This window comes from Sarcophilus harrisii, chromosome 3 (assembly GCF_902635505.1).
Source record: "Sarcophilus harrisii chromosome 3, mSarHar1.11, whole genome shotgun sequence".
NCBI lineage: Eukaryota > Metazoa > Chordata > Mammalia > Dasyuromorphia > Dasyuridae > Sarcophilus > Sarcophilus harrisii.
Window position 1 is genome coordinate 556,212,485 of NC_045428.1, and position 16,463 is coordinate 556,228,947.

Here is a 16,463-nt window from a genome sequence, read left to right on the forward strand (position 1 = left end):
TTAAATGGGGGTCACTAAGAAGCTGGGCACTCCTGAACAGCAATGTTGTGTGTTTCAATAATACCAGAATAAAAAGAGCACAATTATTTAAAAATATTAAGCACCTAATTGCAAGGTACCAGGCTTGAAATTAGGAATACAAAGGCCCAAATAAAAGCAGTCCTACCCTTGGAAGCTTCCATTCTACCATTTGCAAAAACAAGTAAATCATATAGGACAACGAGAGAGATGATTACAGGTTTGGAAATAGAATACCCTCCCCTCAAGCATTAAAAAGCTAAGAGGTTCAGAAAAAGGTTTACATTCACCAAGTTGAATCTTGAAAAATTGAGGCAAAAAGTAAAAGAGGTTCAATTTGGGCAAAGGAAATTCAAAGCTGACCTGAGGCAATAAGCAGCAAGGAAGCAGAAATCTAGACTCCAGTGTATAAAGAGGTCTGGGGTCCAAATGGGTCAAAATTAAAGGCCAGGCTTATTCCCTCCTAAATCCTAGAAGCACTGGCGAATCTCCTAATCTTCTGACAGATAACATCTAGCCTGTGTTTTAAAAGATTAACGGTAACTGAGCAATCGCACAGGTGCTTCTATAACTCCCTTGCTTTAGATCTGTAAACATTTACCTATAGAGGTGATCATGGAATCAAAAATGCTTGATAAGGAAAATTAAGTCTTAAGGCCAGAGAATTTCATTCATTCTCTCATCATTCAACTAACACTAATTGCCAGCTTGGGGATCTGAGGCCCTAAAGATTCCCAACCTTACAGAAATTACTCTTTTACTAGGGCAGATCTGGGCTTGGGGTGTGGGATTGGCCAAATGTGCAGAAAGGTCTTTCAGTTTAAGATCACTTTTGGGGGGCCATGGATACCAACAAAAATTTTCAGAGACCACACCCAAGTTGTTCCTGGGGAAGTGTGGAAGAAAGGAGCAAAGATCGACAAAAGATAGCACGATCAGAATGGTTTAGTTCTGATTGGCTGCAGAGGCGAAGCTGAGTGAGGTGAGAATGCTAGAAATGTAGGGTAGAGGAACTCAGTTGGTGAGGTTAAAGACCCAGTGGACTAGCCAGCCACCCTGGTGCTTCAGGGAAATTATTTATTAGGGACAGGCCACAGAGTGGACAGACTGGATGTAACCCCAAGGACTTGGAAACCGATTGCTTTAGGAAATGAAAGAAAAGAACTAGAAGTCAGCAGCCCCCCTTTTTAAAAGGGTTTCATGGAGAAGTGAGGGTTGTGAATTTGCATGTGATATCTTGGGTGACTTTCATACACCCCGGGGCAGATGTCCAGCAGGTGGCTGGACATACAAAACAGGAGTATAAAAAAACAAGAGAAGCACAGATCCAAACTCAGATGCTCCCTATGAGAATGATCAGAGATGAGGACCTGACAGGACTTGGAGAAACATTAAAGGGATAGAAGTACCAATGAGAGGCAGGGATTCAGATCTGAAGGGATATTTAGTCACCTTCTTATCATACAAAGCTAATGGAGTCAGAGATGTTAAGTGATGACCTTTGAGAAGATTATTCTGTAGCATGAGACTCAATCAGCGACTGAATTCCAATCCAATCACAAATTATGAAAACATAATCGAAAGATCTTAGAACTCATGTATTACCTCCCAATTACCAAACCTTTTCTCCAATATGTCAACAGAATGTTCTGCAAAGGTCAGGGCAACAATTTAAACCTACTTAATCACATTGGAGAGAGCCTGACTCCTAAAGTAGAAGTGAGTTGGTCTTAGAAGCCAGGTCTCCAGATTTTCCAATCTGGTGTACCTCCAGCATAACAAACTCTTTTTCAGCCACACCATCAAGCTGAAGTGGGGCAGTCCGATGTGGGACTAGAACCAGATTCTCTGGATTTACACCTAATACTTCTGATCACCAAAGAGCCATTTTATGCTCAATATGAAATGCTGGCACAAATATCCTTAACAAAGTAACTTTGGATTATAGCCTCAAGAATCAACACCACTGGATGAAGAGATGACAAGGCACATCCCAGAAAGCTGAAAACTATTGCTAATAACTCGGATTACCAAAACTGGGCTCCACAGGAAATAGAAAAATATTTAAGAACAATCCAAGCCAAACTGTATCCAGCTTTATTAAAGATACTTTTCATAAACAATCATGGTAATTCAGGCAGGACATGGGCTACGATCGGCAACATTATACAACAACTTTCAAACTCCCCTCCTCCGTGGACTACCAAAAACATAAAGTCACTATAAAACCCAATGAAGAGTCTTTATTTTATACCTTAACAGGGAAAAGTTTAGAGTGAGGGTGGACACTTTTCACATTGAGCTTATGTTGTTTAACAACTTTTCACGAGCCTACCCTGACTTTTGAGGAAATGAAAACTGCAGAATTCTTAATTAGAAAAGATCCCCAATATGAAAGGAGCTGCGGCTTTTTGGGGGAGGCCTCCTTAGGGCCATAATTCAAGTTCAGATTACCTGAAAAATTGGTATCCAACACAATTGATTTGGGGGTGGAAGCAAAGAGGGAAATAGGGGCAGGTCCTGATAGGCCCCTGGGTTTGGAGGAGTCAAGTTGATGCTTATGGCAGACAGGGAAGAAGTACAAATTTTTGAAGTTATCCACTCCTACCCTCACTAGACAGGCTGAGGGTATCAGTGTTCACATCTATGAATCTGTGTGTGTGTGTGTGTCTGAGAGAGACAGAAAAAGAGAGTGTCAGGGAACCTTCTCTTGGCATCCAAGAGAAGTCTTCTCAAAAACTAGGAGGGGAAGAAATCCCCTCCTATTTCAACCCAGCTTCTGAGATATCCTATCTGTAACATCTGCCCCATCCCCCCCAAAACAACAAAGCGTTCTGTGTGCTAACAACATAGCTTTAAAAAAAAAAAAAAAAAAAGTAAAACAAAATTCTGCATTTTTATAAAACTTGATAAAAAATAGTATTTCAAACTGTACAGTCACCAGAAGTACACAGTTATCAAAAATTCACACAATTCACTTGGCATCTCCAGCACCTTCAGCTTTCTGTGCCTGAAAGAAAAAGAAAACTGTTATTATTAGCATGGACAGGAATGATGGGCAACCAGATTCATTGGAGATTTGAGTTTAAGAGTTCTGTCTAGGCACTAAATCTCAGTGTAGGTCCCTAGGCAGCTTCCTGCTGCTCTTGGTCCAACTCTATAATGGGAATCGTATCCTTACAGGGATACAATGAAAAAAGCACTTTGCAAATGATAAAAAGCCCTACATATATCTGTATACATGTGATCAAATGAGTAATCATGAATCTTGCCTGAAATCTACTATTCTATTCCTTTCACTGTTTTCTTCCCTCCCATGACCAGGTTTTAATTTTTTAGATTTGAAGTATTGTTGGGTACTTTAAAGAGACTGACCGTTATTTAAAATGTGGTTAAAGGTCACTACTACGTGACTGTGGGCAAGTCATAGCCATAGTTAGAGCTATCAGGGATCTTTCAGGATCTAGTCTACTCCCCTCATTTTAGAGATGAGGGAAACTGAGTCCAAAAAGGAGAAGTGTGTCTTGCCCAAGGTCCCCCAGGCTGCAACTCCATTCTGGGCTCCAGTTTCCTCATCTGTAAAATGCTGTTAGACTAGATATTATTTAATGTCCTTTCTGGCTCTTAACATTTTACCATTTTATGAGTGGTGCTTCTGGAGTGGAGGGCAAAAATTTACGAGGTGCATGCAATATTCTCAGCAGTCTTTGGGACAACTGGCAACACATGGCAGTGAAGGAGCAAATTTCTTATTGCAACTTAAAACGTCAGTTCAGTGAATTCCTGCTTTAAAATGGGCAGAAGGAAAAACTGCATTAACTGGAGGATACACAAATGTTCAGATCCCAATGAGATTATGCTGTTGCCAATATATGCAACAGACAAGTCTTTGAGATCAATAACTGGCTGAAGGAGCAAGACTTTACCTGGTCTGTTTTGGCATCTCCATTCTCTGCAGGGTTGTTCCCATCCTTACCGGAGTCAGCCTTTCCCTTTTTCCCTTTGGGTAACTTCTCTCCCTTCTAGCAAGAAACAAAAGATTTCTGTTAGAAAAATAAAACAAACCCCCCAAACTCACCATTGATAAGAAGGACTAGGACTTTATACAATACATACAAATGGAGTCTCCCACCTAATCTTTTGTAATGCAGCTTTATTTTATTATAACATATAAAGAAAGATATTCTGTGAGAGAACCCAGCCCCCAAATTTTCTTTTCAAGTTCTGTGATCTCAGATAAGTTGCTTAAATGAGCATATATATAACTGTCAGTCATTACAGTAACTCCAAATCAAGGTAGTCCTGATCGTATTCATCTTTCTTACCTCCCCTAGCACAGGATCCGTAGGCCTTAAGTGTTGAATTAAATACATAAAGTCAAAACTCGTTAAGATATCACTGATCAAGAGTTTGTTGAAAATTCTGCTTTGCTTTCCCTTCTTCCCTCCCTTCCCCAACAGATCCACCCACTTACCTTTGCAGGGGCCTTTTTAGGTTTGGGTTCTGGCTTCGGAGGGGCAGGTTTCTAATTTCAAAATGAGAAGAAAAAAGGTCTAGAATTAAACGAACTATAGACTATGAAAAAACTCAGGTCGTAAATTCAATCGGTCATTTGAAACCTCTAGTGTCCCTTGAAATTCCCCATTTTGTTTTAGGGCATCCTTCTTTAAACGCTGAGGCAGGGTCCGGTTTTGTGGACAAGGATAAGGGCCAGTTTCCGGAAGAAGTTCGGGAGATCGTCCCGAGATCTCCGCCTCAACCAAGCACTAGTCAATGATAGTTACGCTTCCTTTGGCGGAAGGATTACTTCGCCTGCTTCTACCCTATCCGGAAGACAGAAAAGGAAGGTACTTACAGCAGATAACCGCGCAGATCTCCTCTGTGGCTAACAAAAAGAATGGGAGAGAGTCAAGTTCGGGCCGGGACCAGGAGAGCAGCTGTCTCCGAGTGCCCCGCGCAGACCACGCCGCCCGGGGCCGGACACAGAGGCTCGTCAGTGACCTTCGGGGAGGGGGAGGGGCCTGTGCACTCCCGCCACCTCGCCACCAGCCCGGCCGGGGTCACTGCGGCCCCCCCCTCGCGCCTTCAGCGCTGCCCTCCCCGGGGGAGGAGACCAACTTACTTCGTCCTTAACCTTGGTCTTGTCTCCCTTAGCATCTCCTTCAGCCTATTAAAAGAAGGCGGGGGAAGGCTGTTAGTAGGGGGGGCTCCCAGGGGGCCCTCTCGAGGTCCCACAGCAGGGACGACCCGGGGGGGCCTCCGCCTCCGCCGGGAGAGCCGCCAGGGTTGGGTGTCTCCACGAGAGGCAGAAGCAACAGCTGCAGATGGTGCAAATAACCCCCTTCCTCCTCCCCCGCCCTGGCAGAGGGGAGGGGCCCCGGGTGCCCGTTTCCATGGCAGCCGTCGAGCGCTGGAGCGCGCGCGCAGAGCAGCTGGCGCCGGGGGAAGAAAGGGGAGGGGACAGGGTGGAAAAAAGAGAATAATAAACCCCCGGCGCGCGCCGGCGTGGGGCTAGGGCGCGGGCCAGGGGGGCGTGGGCGGCCTCGCGCTCTGTGCGTCCCACTCTAGCTCTGCCGTCCCGCGCCGAGGGGCGGGGCACGGACACGTGGTAAGCCCGCCACACGGGGAAACGGTTGGTCCTGCCCCCTCCCGCCGCGCGGCGGTTTTTTGGCGGCAGCGCGTCCTCCCCCCACCCCTTTTCTGCTCCCCTCCTCGCCCCCCCATCTCCCTCAGCCCCCCCTCCCCATTCCATTAAGCCCCGCGCGCGCCTCGGCTTTCCCGCCCTTCGGGTTTGAATTGTCTGCCCGGAGGGGAGGGGGGTTTGGCGCGCGGGGTCGCGCGGGCCCTCGAGGCCGGCGGGAGGAGGAGGAGGATGACAGGCCCCGAGGGGTAGCAGGATCAACAGCCGCCAACATGGCTCCTCCCGCCGCCGCCACCACGGCCCCTTCAATATGGCCCCTGCCGCTCGCGGGCGCTGGAGCTCGGAGAAGCCGCGCTCCTCCTGGCCCTACGGCCTCCCACCGCAGGCCCGCCCGCCCCCAGCAGCCCAAGGGAAGGCGGCGGCGGGGACGGCTCTGCGCCCGAGTCGGGCCCCCGCGCCACGTACCTTTCTCTTGGGCATGGTGGTGACGGTGGAGGGGCGGGAGCAGAGGCAGCAGTGGAGTCTGGGCGCGGGTTGCAGCGGCGGCAGCGGCCGGTCCGGGGGTCGCTCCCGTCTCCTCTTCCTCACACTGCTTGGGCTCCGGGGGGTTTATAAAGTTTTTATAGCGCTGGGAGCCCCGGACCGGTTAGAACCGGATTTCACCTCCCGCCGCCGTTCATTGGCCCAGCTGGGGTCACGTGGGCGGGGTTTAAACTCACCTCCTCGGAGGGGATGGGGCGAGATTGGAGGGGGGAGCGCGAGGCGACTGCGCGCGGTGGGGGCGGGGGGCACCAGGCCGACTAGGGAGGCGCGCGCTAAATACGAGGAGCGCGGGGGGTGGGCTTGGACTCCCGCCTAAGGCTTGGTTTTGCAAACTCTCTAAGTTCCTTCCACCTTGTGCAAGCGAGCTACTTCGTTTACTAGCAATACCCAGGACACATTCTGGATTCCCTCCCCACTCCCCCGCCCCCTGCTAGGGGCCCCCAGGGGTGGGGGTTGCGAGTCTCCTCCGAAGGCAGCGGTTTGTTGCGCGCAGCTTGGCAGCGCCCAAGCCGCCAGCCTGTGCTGCTCCCGCTGCTTCGCATGCACACAGCGCCGAGGCGGGGAAGGAACGAAGTAGGGGATACGGCTTGGTGCAGCCGGACGTGCAGCTCTCGGAGCTACCGCTCCGCCGACATCTCCCAGACAACTCACCTGCAAACTGTTCTCTTCCCTAGCAGAGAGGGGTTCCGGGCTAGGCGTAACGGTACTATTCGGGTTTCGCGGGGCCCAAGTAGGCCAGATGGGAGCTGTCCTTTCAGCACCTTCCATGCCAGTGCCGTCCCACAAACAGCCCCCTATTCCCCCACCCCCCACCCTGACCCCTCTAGTCACTCTCGCCCTCGGAGTTCGAGGCTGAAGGCAAAAAATCTGCCACACTCCGAATAAAACTATCCTGCTCCTATTGAGACAGCAAAAATGATTAATGACCTCTCATGTCCCCATTAAAAACACCCCCCCTCAAAAAAAAAAAAAAAACCGCATCCTTAAACAGCTTCACAAAGAGTTGCAGCGGACTCAAGGGATTAGAAAGCAAAGCGGGAACGGGCTGTAAGGGGAAAGAGAAAAGGGCGTTTTCCTCGCTCCCTAAAAGGGTCACTGGAACTCTGGAGGCAGCTACCATATAAGCAAGGCCTTCCATTGCGTTAGTAGCAAACAACTTTTACAGGTGAGCCGGATACATTTTTTTTTTTTTTTTTTTTAATGTATTTGAAACCCAGGAGACTACAGATTAACAAATGGGGGTAGATAACAGGGAAGGCCATTTAAATCGGTTACCATCTGATTTCTAAGTCTAGAGTTTGATAAAGGGGCTAGGATGGAGGTTAATATTTCCTTGCAACTAAGGCATAGCCACCACAGTACAAATTCAAAGCACCTGTATTTTGGAGATCCTGCTGCAGCCTGGGACTGTGGGGTCTCTTCTTCCAAGCTCATTGCTACAACCCAAGGTGCTCTAAGGTGTAACTCCTCCCTGCTCCACCCCACATCTTTCCCAGAACCCAAGACTGATGGCCAATTAAGGATACCAACTCCATTAATCACCAGAGCCATCCTCCCTAGTAACCCAAGTCAATCTTGACCATCTAGGCAGGTTGAGAAACAAGACTAGATGTCAGTCAAGCCCATCTAAAGGCCAATTCTATTCATTGCCTCCGGCCCCTTGTTTCTTCTTAATTGTAGGGCTCCAAATTATAGCATTATAATTCATGACTCCCTAATTAAAGCTGTCAACAATCCCATTTTAAAGCTGGAAAATACATAGCACCTGCTCTTTGGGTACCCTGTGCCAATACTAAGTGTTGGAGGGCTTGGGGGAAGGAAGGATTATTCAAAGGGAAAGGTAATGGCTAGTAGCTTCAATATTTTGGGGAGAGATGTCTGAAAAGTGTTGTTGATAACAAAGCTATTTGAGGACCAAGCAATTGGAAAATAGACTCCCTTTGACAGGCATGGGGGAAGTAAGTCTGGAAATTTCAAAAGAAGGGACAAGAGTATCTGGCATCAGGACAGGATTACAGCCTTACACAGCTTTTGCTGCTATCCCAAGCACCTAAAGTAGAGGAGGCTCAAGCAACACAGCCCCTTCAAAGCTGCAAAGGGGCCAGGCTGGTAATCCTCTGATCAGCTTTTCGCTCTTGGTAGGGCAAGAAGAACGAAAGAAGGACATAGCCCTTGACCCTTCCCTCTGGTTCCTACTGTGGGGTCCACCAAGGCTGAAGACAGAGAAACTGCTGCCAGTGGAAGTTTTTCAAGAAGGGTCAGACTCGAGCTTTGTTTATCAAAAGGGTCGCTATTGCTACAGCCAAGGCCACGGCAGGCAGATATCAGAGCCAACAGGGAAGAGGTGTCCTTGTCTGCTGGCCTTGGCAGGTCGCATGAAAAAGGAGTCCCAGCCAAATGGACATATTGGTTCATCCCAGTTAGCCAAGTTAAGAGGACAAGCTCTGGCAGGAGGGATGAGGCTGGCCCCATGACCCTGCCTGAGAAAAGCATGTGTGGGCTGAGTCAACAATAGGTAATTGGATTGTCTTCGAAGGCCTAGTTCCACCACTGGAGGAGCTCAGGTTTTCAGCAGAGCAATCAGGGCTGTACCTTACAAGTCAGGGGTAGGGGGACGATTCAATGGCGGTGCCCAAGTGGGAAAGCTCATGAGGGGAAGCAAATGATCGGCTTTCCATCTTCTCCTGCCCCCCACGCCTAAAACAATCCCCAGATTTCTGCTGTTAAATCCAAAATGAACTAAAACTTGTTGCGAGGACAAAGGAGGCACAGAGGTAGTGGGAGGCTGGGCTGGGCAACACAACAGTACTTTCTGGGTTGAGGACAATCCTGTATTAAAAAGCCTCTTAATGAAAGATGGTGTTTGTTGGAAGATAAGGAAATCTGGCCACCAGCAGCTCAGGAGGTGACAGGTCTGAAAGAACAGGTTGACTTTAGGACCTGATGCTCCTCAAGTTACTCATGAGTACTAAGACAGCTACAGGGTGCCACAAGGAAGACATTCACCTTCTGTCATCCCTAACCAAGCCCTCTGTGGGGGTTGGACAAAGGGCATCAATTGACAAAGAATCTAGCTGGGCAGAAAGGTCCAATCCCCACTGCACCTGTTCCCAGGATTACAGCAAAGCTCATTATCAAAACCCATGTTGACTCCCCTCAGGAATGGTGGAGCAGGCCCTAGGCCAGCGAGCAGGAACACGAGCAGCCCCCTCATGCGGAAGCTGTGCCAAGGCGGGCCAGCCATTCTTCACGTTTGCGCTCCAGAGCCTGCAGGAAGCCCTGGACACGTTCCTCTCGTCCTGATGAGCGTTTGTGCAAGAGAATGCGCCGAAGCTGGCCATCCCTGCCGGGCCCATAGCACTCCTGGAGCAGCTGCTCTGTCACCGCGGCCTGGTCACTCTCCAGCTGCTGCCTCTTCCGTTCCTCCGCATACATCTCTCTGGCCTTCTGCCGAAGATAAGCAGGGGAAGGGGAGCATGGATAAGGTTCAAGCAGGGCAGAGGCTTGAGCAGGGTGGCCTGGGAGGTGGTGAAGCAGAATGGAATAAGAACAAGCGCGAGGGACAGCTGAGCGATGCTGGAGAAAACCTTCCCATGCCCACTTAGCCCTTGGAGGACATCACCAGGGAGAGACAAGGGGAAGAAGGGGAAGACTGTACAGCTAACCTCCTCTGTGCCTCTGCTCACCTCCTCCCAATCCTGCTTCTGCCTGTGCAATTCCAACTCCTGCTTCGGACACCACCAGGCAGTGGTTAAACAGCCCTTCAAATGTCCAGACCACCTGCCTTACAACTAGCTGGGAGAAGGTGCTGCCTTATTTCAAAGGTTCAGAGAGGCCAGGAGGTTTGTCCAAGGTCCGTGTCAACTTTGTAGGCCTCTGATTTCAAGTCCAGTGTTCTTCTGACATCATCTTGTTTCAACCTAAAAGCCAGAATAAAGCTCCAACTCCCATTGTTTCCTTTTTCTGAACTTCCCTAGAATTATGTTCATACCTCAGTCTACTTACTGCCTTAAATCTCCTACTAACCTACAAAGTCCATGGTGGTGGTGGTGGGGCATATGAAATAAGAATTTATTAAGCACCTACTGTGCTAAGCTTTACAAAGATCTCGCGTCATCCTCACAGCAACCTTAGCAGATAGGTGTTATAACTAGCCTCATTTTCACAGTGAAGAAACTAAGGCAAACAGAGCCAAATGACTTGCCCAGGATCACACACTGCTAGATAGTACCTGAAGTGGATTCAGATTTGGGCCTTCCTGATCCCAGGCCCAGCACTCTGTGACTCTATGACACTACCAACTTCTTTCTTACTAGATCATCCATATATCCTCCAAAGCAGAGGCATCAAACATGTAGCTCACATTCAGCTCCTTAGTTCAACCTTCTCTGATTTTAATGTATTACTGTATTAATAAAAAAAAAGAGAGAAATATATAAATATGTGGTTTTCTAAGTCAATGAGCAGAAATTCTCATGAGTCTCACAGAGTTTGCCATGGCTGCTCTCTAGTGCAGAGAATAGATATTATCTGATACTTACTGAATGTCAGAGAAAAGACCTTAGTCTAACTCTCTCATTGGCAAAAAGAACCCCCAAACCTGGGTCTGCTGGATTCCAAGTCTGATGCTGTTTCCATTAAGCAGAATCTTTGCCTTGAAGGAGGACAGCTAAAATTTATTAATCCAATGCATTTGTGGTTTATATCTGTACTTCCTTCAATGCCTGAAGTGCCTAACCAGAGTACGAACATAACAAAATTTTAAAATGAGATCCTGATGCCTTATTTGTCCATAACACCCATCTCAGCACTCACACATTTAAAAAAAGTTATAACTGGACTGACATGAAATAATACTAAATTATAAACTCCTTGAGAGCAAGGATCCTATTAAATTTATTCTTGGAAGTGCCCAAAGCCAACCATTGGAATCTACATATTCCAATGTACCCAATGTTCCAATCTACATATAATAAACTTCTAGGTAGGAATGGTACTATCTTTCTGTCTCTCAAGTGGTCCTAAATGATGTACACTTAATCAACACTTTGTGTTAGATGGGTAATACTCAGTATACTCCAGCATGTGGCTAGGATGTCTTTTCCAGGAGCATAGACTGGGAATCAGGCACAAGTGACTAGAAAGGCCTGCTGGGTCAGAACCAAGACCTTATTACTATCCCCCATTTGGCATTCTACTGCCAGTCTAATATTTATGCCATCTCACTCTGCCAAATCTATACACATAGAAAACTAATTCTGTTAGTCCAACTGCCTTCCTTCCTTCCCTTTTAATTACCTCTCCCCCCTTCGGAGTGCTTTTTACTTTTACACTATCTCACTTGAATTTGAGGACACTCCTCCATCAGGTAACTTAGCTGTAAGTAAGATTTGGAGCTAAGTGTCAAGTGAATCAAGACTTGAGTTCAAGTCTTACCCTCAGACTGGCTATGTAACCCTGAGAAAAGTATTTCACATATTTCCTTATCTGTAAAATGGGATCCCATGAGATAATACATGCAAAGTGCTATCATCATCATATCATCATTGTGAAATAGTCAATGTTCTATTACAGATCACAGAGACCTTAAAGGTCAGCTAGTTCAATCCCTTTATTTTACAAACAAGAAAATTAAGCTCCAAAGAGGCTGGTGTTTCCAATGTCAGACATGCACTAAGGGGCAAAGCTAAAGTTTGAATCCAAGTCCTTTGACTCCAAACTCATTGCTTTTTCAACTAACCACTTAGCTGAGAATCCTTTCCTGACCTACCATCCAAATCCTTGATGCTATTTCTTTAAGTTCATTCCAGTGGAACATAAGTGAATTGAAAGAAGTGACTGTCCCCCTTCTGCATTTATATTCCCAGTTTCTAGTATACAGAGGCACTTCAACATGCTGTCTCCCCCCTCTCCCCCCCACCCGCCTGAGGCAATTGGGGATAAGTGATTTGCCCAGGGTCACACAGCTAGGAAGTGTTAAGTGTCTGAGACCAGATTTGAACTCAGGTCCTCCTGACTTCAGGACTGGTACTCTATCCACTACAGCAACTAGCTGCCCCCTCAACATGCTTTTTTGATCAACTGATTGTCTCTATTTACTTATTGATGGACTCATGGCATTTATATAGAACTGCAAGATTTTTTTTTTCCTTAAGTGTTGGAATGATCCTTAAAGGTCCACTAGTCCCATTGCTCATTTTTAAGAAAGGAATTGGAGACCTATTAAAATTAGATCAAATTGGATAAGAGGTCTCAAAATGAGGAGCTGGTGAACAGAATTGGACACAAAAGTTCCTCCCTAATAGTCTATTGTCATTTAAACTATTTTGCAGCTAAGAAAATAAATATTTGGAAGTTCTGCCTCCTTCAGGAAGAACAACTTATTTTCTTTGCATTAGAGAGAGTTGTGGAGAAAGTATTACCCTCAACAGTCATGAGAACTGGCTTGTTCCTTGTGCTGACAACAAATGGGAAATTCCTGACAAATCAGTTAATCATTATACCTTGATTTTCTACTCTATAATGGGCAGAGTACATGATAAGGCAGTGCAGGGTAATGGACAGAAGGCTATCCAGAGCTGTCAATCTGCCTTATTAGACAGAGTTTCCATACCACGTATTCCCTACAAGGATAAAACTGTAGATATGAACCAAAAAAATCCCTAAAAATCCTTATGTATCACAGGATTGTTGTGATAAGAACATACTTGGAACACTAAAATGCTTTACAAATGTGAATTATCATTGTTATTGTTCTTACTGTTTTGACTGCTGGATCTTCTTCCCTTTAGTACATTATGTAAAATTTTACATTTGTGTTCACACAAATGCACACCCATGACACCTGTATTTCTGGACTTCCTTTAATGCTGCTGTGCCAGGGCCAGGCAGACAAGGCAAAGCCCACAACCAGGAAATGCTCTCGACCCCTCTCCTCAGATGCTTCCCCTCATACTTCCCATATGTCAGAGGGGAGAAAAACTGCCAACTTCTCCAAGCACTGGTCTGATGAATCCTAGGCCTGGATCCCTGTGCTCAACCTCCATATCCACATTGTGGCCATAGACACACTCAATAAACATTTAAACTAATCAAGGTCACAGGTAACTTTTCTGAGAGTCTAACAACAGACTTTTACAGGGTCAAAACAAAATTATGGCCCTGGAAAGCTGACAGCCAATCCCCTGTCTCCAAATCTAGTTAGGACACTTCAAAACGAGTCTAGACTACTGGTTTTAAGGGGGATTGATTCATGTCCGGATTTTGTTTGCTCCTGAAAATCCTGACAGTAGATTGCAGAATCCTGGCAACAAAATTTGTTAGTAGATTATAATTTATGTCAAACATCTGTAGGTCCTGAATTGGAAGAGAGGTGGAAATTCAAAAGTAAAAACTGTCTCTCAACAGCCATAGTTGTTGTTACAAAGTCCATGTTTCTTGTTCATTCAAGAGAGAGCCCCATAGGCCTCCCTTATTCAAAGCCTAGCCCTCTTTTAATTTTAGATACAATTCTAATTAGCTGAATTACCTAGTCTTTCCAGTCTATAATAGATGTGAAGCAGCAAATCAGAAAGGACAGAGTAAAAGAATGATTTTCAGTCATCAAGAAGGGTTAAATTATATACAATATACTTTGTTTTAGAAGGCAGGGAAGTCTGTAATGTATTTTAGGGCAATTTTCATTTTTAAAATGGTTAAATTATAAATGAAAAGGTTTAGCTCCTAAATGGGTAAACTTTAAATAGATGGAAAATTCCCCTTTGTGGAACAGTTCATTCCCTTATGATATTCAATAAATGAGGTATTACTATACTTTTGAAGGCTGATGGTTAAGAAGCACTTTGAAGAAGGGTCCCAAGTTCTAGTAATCTGGTGCTTATTATACAAGACCAAATCATTTTAGGCCAAGCCTATTTGACTGCTTTTTTGTTCCTCAGAGTCTGGAATACCCAGAAGCTCTTCTATCCACCCCTTCCTGGATATTCCATGGGGTGTAGTAAGTATAAGTGCAAGGCCCAGAAAGAGCATGGTTTTGTCCAAGAGCCTCTGAATGCTAATCCTCTGCGTGACTCAGGCCTCATTCACCACTGTAGTCTGATAATCTCAGGTGACAGAGGGCCATGGTGCTGAAAAGCCTCCTTTGTGGCTCTCCTCCCTTGACTGTTACCCAGGCTGACTCTGGGGCTCTTACCTGTAGCATGCTGTGGTTCATCTGGAACTGCAAGATGGCTTCACAGAGGTTCCAGAAGGAATATTCTGGCCAGAGAATGGGTTGGAACACCAGGCAAGAGTGAGATGTCTAGCAGGAGTGGGCAAAGAAGGGATGATCGTGAGCACAGCTCCAGCATTGTCTCAGACACCTCACTACCCCTTCCCTGCAGCCCAGCCCCAGGAGCTGGACCATGACTGAGGGCAGATGCTGGGAAACCCTGGGCAAAGGGAAAGCAGAGCAGGGTGGTGGTCAGAGTACTGGCCTGTAAGCCAGTCAAAAAGCCTTGGGTACAAATTCCACCCGACATTTACTTGCTTTGGGATCCTGGGCCAAAGTTGAGGCAGCCAGATAACACTAAGAGAACCAGGAGGCCCTGAGTTTAAATCCCACTTCAGACCCCACTAGCTGGGTGACTCTGGACAAGAAACTTACCTCCTGTCTGTCTGAGCACAGGGTTGTGCTGAGGATCAAAGGAGGGTACATGTAAAGTGCTCTGCAAACCCCACCAGGTCTATACTCTTACCTAATAGTGCCTGATTCACAGAGTGATTGCCAAGTTCAGCAGCAAGCATGTACACAAAGCTCTCTGCAGCCCTCTAAGTGCTGGGTGCTATAATGCGTGTATGGAAGTATAACATAAATCCTCATGTTTCAAAGCTGCTCCAAAGCCAGAAGGGATCTAGTCCCAAATCCCCTGTAGTTTCCTGAATGGGATTCATGATCACCCCGGCTTGGCTCCAAAGCATAGAATGATGGAGGTGATTCTCCATGCAGTGGGAACCCATCTCGTTGTTCTCAGATTGAGTGAGAAACCGACCATGATCCCCATTTAGTGGGCACAGTTCTGCCTTCCTTGATAAGAAGCCTCCTCAAAAACTCTTTTGAAGACAGTAATCCTATATCTCTTTAGTCTCATATTTAGGTTCACAGCTTGATTGTTCTTCATATGGCTTTCAGACTCTACCTCCTCAAGCATCTTTTTTGCTCTCCTGGATTCTCCCACTTAAAGCATGGCTACACTGCCTGAACACAATAGCCCAGATGTAGAATGACCAGCACTAACTAGTTAGTAGTTCTATCATTTCCCCTGATTGGATACCTACTTCTTTAAGGCAACTAAAGTCTGCATTCACTTACTATGAGGTCTTTTCATCAAAACTTGTGGTTGATTAAATCTCTACCCCAACCCTCCACCCCTTTTCACTTGACCTGCAGGCAAGCAGGCTCCCCCACAGTTTAGACTTTGTTTTAGAGATAATCTGCTCGGTTGACAAGGACCACCTCCCCTCAGGGTCCAGCTGGGCCCCAGCATCAAGGTCACAGGTAACTTTTCTGAGAGTCTAACAACAGACTTTTACAGGGTCAAAACAAAATTATGGCCCTGGAAAGCTGACAGCCAATTCCCTGTCTCCAAATCCAGTTAGGACACTTCAGAACGAGTCTAGACTACTGGTTTTAAGGGGGATTGATTCATGTCTGGATTTTGTTTGCTCCTGAAAATCCTGACAGTAGATTACAGAATCCTGGCAACAAAATTTGTTAGTAGATTATAATTCATGTCAAACATCTGTAGGTCCTGAACTGGAAGAGAGGTGGAGAGAGGAGGAAATTCAAAAGTTAGGGACGAGATCCACCTTCCGATAAGGGCAGCCTCTACCCTGTTATGAATTAAGGAGGAAAGGCAGTATCAAAAGGGCTCTGAGGAGATGATGAAGGAGCTCAGGCTCCCAGACTGCTCCGGTGGCTCCTGGCTCAGAGCATCAGAAACAGGAGTGATCCATCTCCTCACATTTGGTCTCTACTCAATGTAACAAAAGACATCTGCCCAGATAATTTCCCTTTCATAAGATCATTTTTACAGGGTGGTTTTCAGAAGGTTTAGAAACATCACCTCAGAGTCAAAGAAGCGGAGCTGAAATCCCCTCTTTCCTATACTTACTCTAGGTATGCAAGTCACTTAAATTCCCTGGGCTTGATTCCTCATCTCTAAAAATGAGAAATTGGCTTCTATACTCCCTTCAGGCTGTAAATCAATGATGCTTTTAAAAG

At 46.3% G+C, this 16,463-nt stretch overlaps 2 protein-coding genes across 6 annotated transcripts in view; both read right to left on the reverse strand.

Annotated features, from left to right (window-relative positions):
• Positions 1 to 2,092: 2,092 nt before the first annotated feature.
• HMGN2 (high mobility group nucleosomal binding domain 2) lies at positions 2,093 to 6,359 on the reverse strand. 2 transcript variants are annotated; one of them, XR_004233347.1, is made up of 7 exons: positions 6,125 to 6,359; positions 5,141 to 5,185; positions 4,874 to 4,903; positions 4,493 to 4,543; positions 3,945 to 4,040; positions 3,655 to 3,801; positions 2,928 to 3,028 (listed from the first exon to the last, which is right to left on the reverse strand). XR_004233347.1 is itself a non-coding variant. In XM_031962522.1 (6 exons), the coding sequence occupies exons 1-6, from the start codon at positions 6,137 to 6,139 to the stop codon at positions 2,993 to 2,995; spliced, it is 273 nt and encodes a 90-aa protein (XP_031818382.1). In that variant the 5' UTR covers positions 6,140 to 6,359; the 3' UTR covers positions 2,093 to 2,992. The 2 variants fall into 2 exon arrangements, 1 of the variants encoding a protein (XP_031818382.1); XM_031962522.1 differs by lacking the exon at positions 3,655 to 3,801 and having other exon boundaries at positions 2,093 to 3,028.
• A 1,022-nt stretch (positions 6,360 to 7,381) lies between these two features.
• The window catches only part of DHDDS (dehydrodolichyl diphosphate synthase subunit), a 29,832-nt gene continuing 20,750 nt past the window's right edge, over positions 7,382 to 16,463 (reverse strand). Inside the window, exons 7-8 of one of the 4 annotated variants that reach the window (XM_031962519.1) lie at positions 14,394 to 14,501; positions 7,382 to 9,649 (exon numbers count right to left, since the gene is read on the reverse strand). In XM_031962519.1, coding sequence (XP_031818379.1) covers positions 9,413 to 9,649; positions 14,394 to 14,501 — 345 coding nt within the window. In that variant the 3' untranslated portion in view covers positions 7,382 to 9,412. Of the gene's footprint in view, positions 9,721 to 14,393; positions 14,502 to 16,463 lie in introns of all 4 variants that reach the window. The other 3 variants (XM_031962520.1, XM_031962518.1, XM_031962521.1) reach the window with 3 other exon arrangements.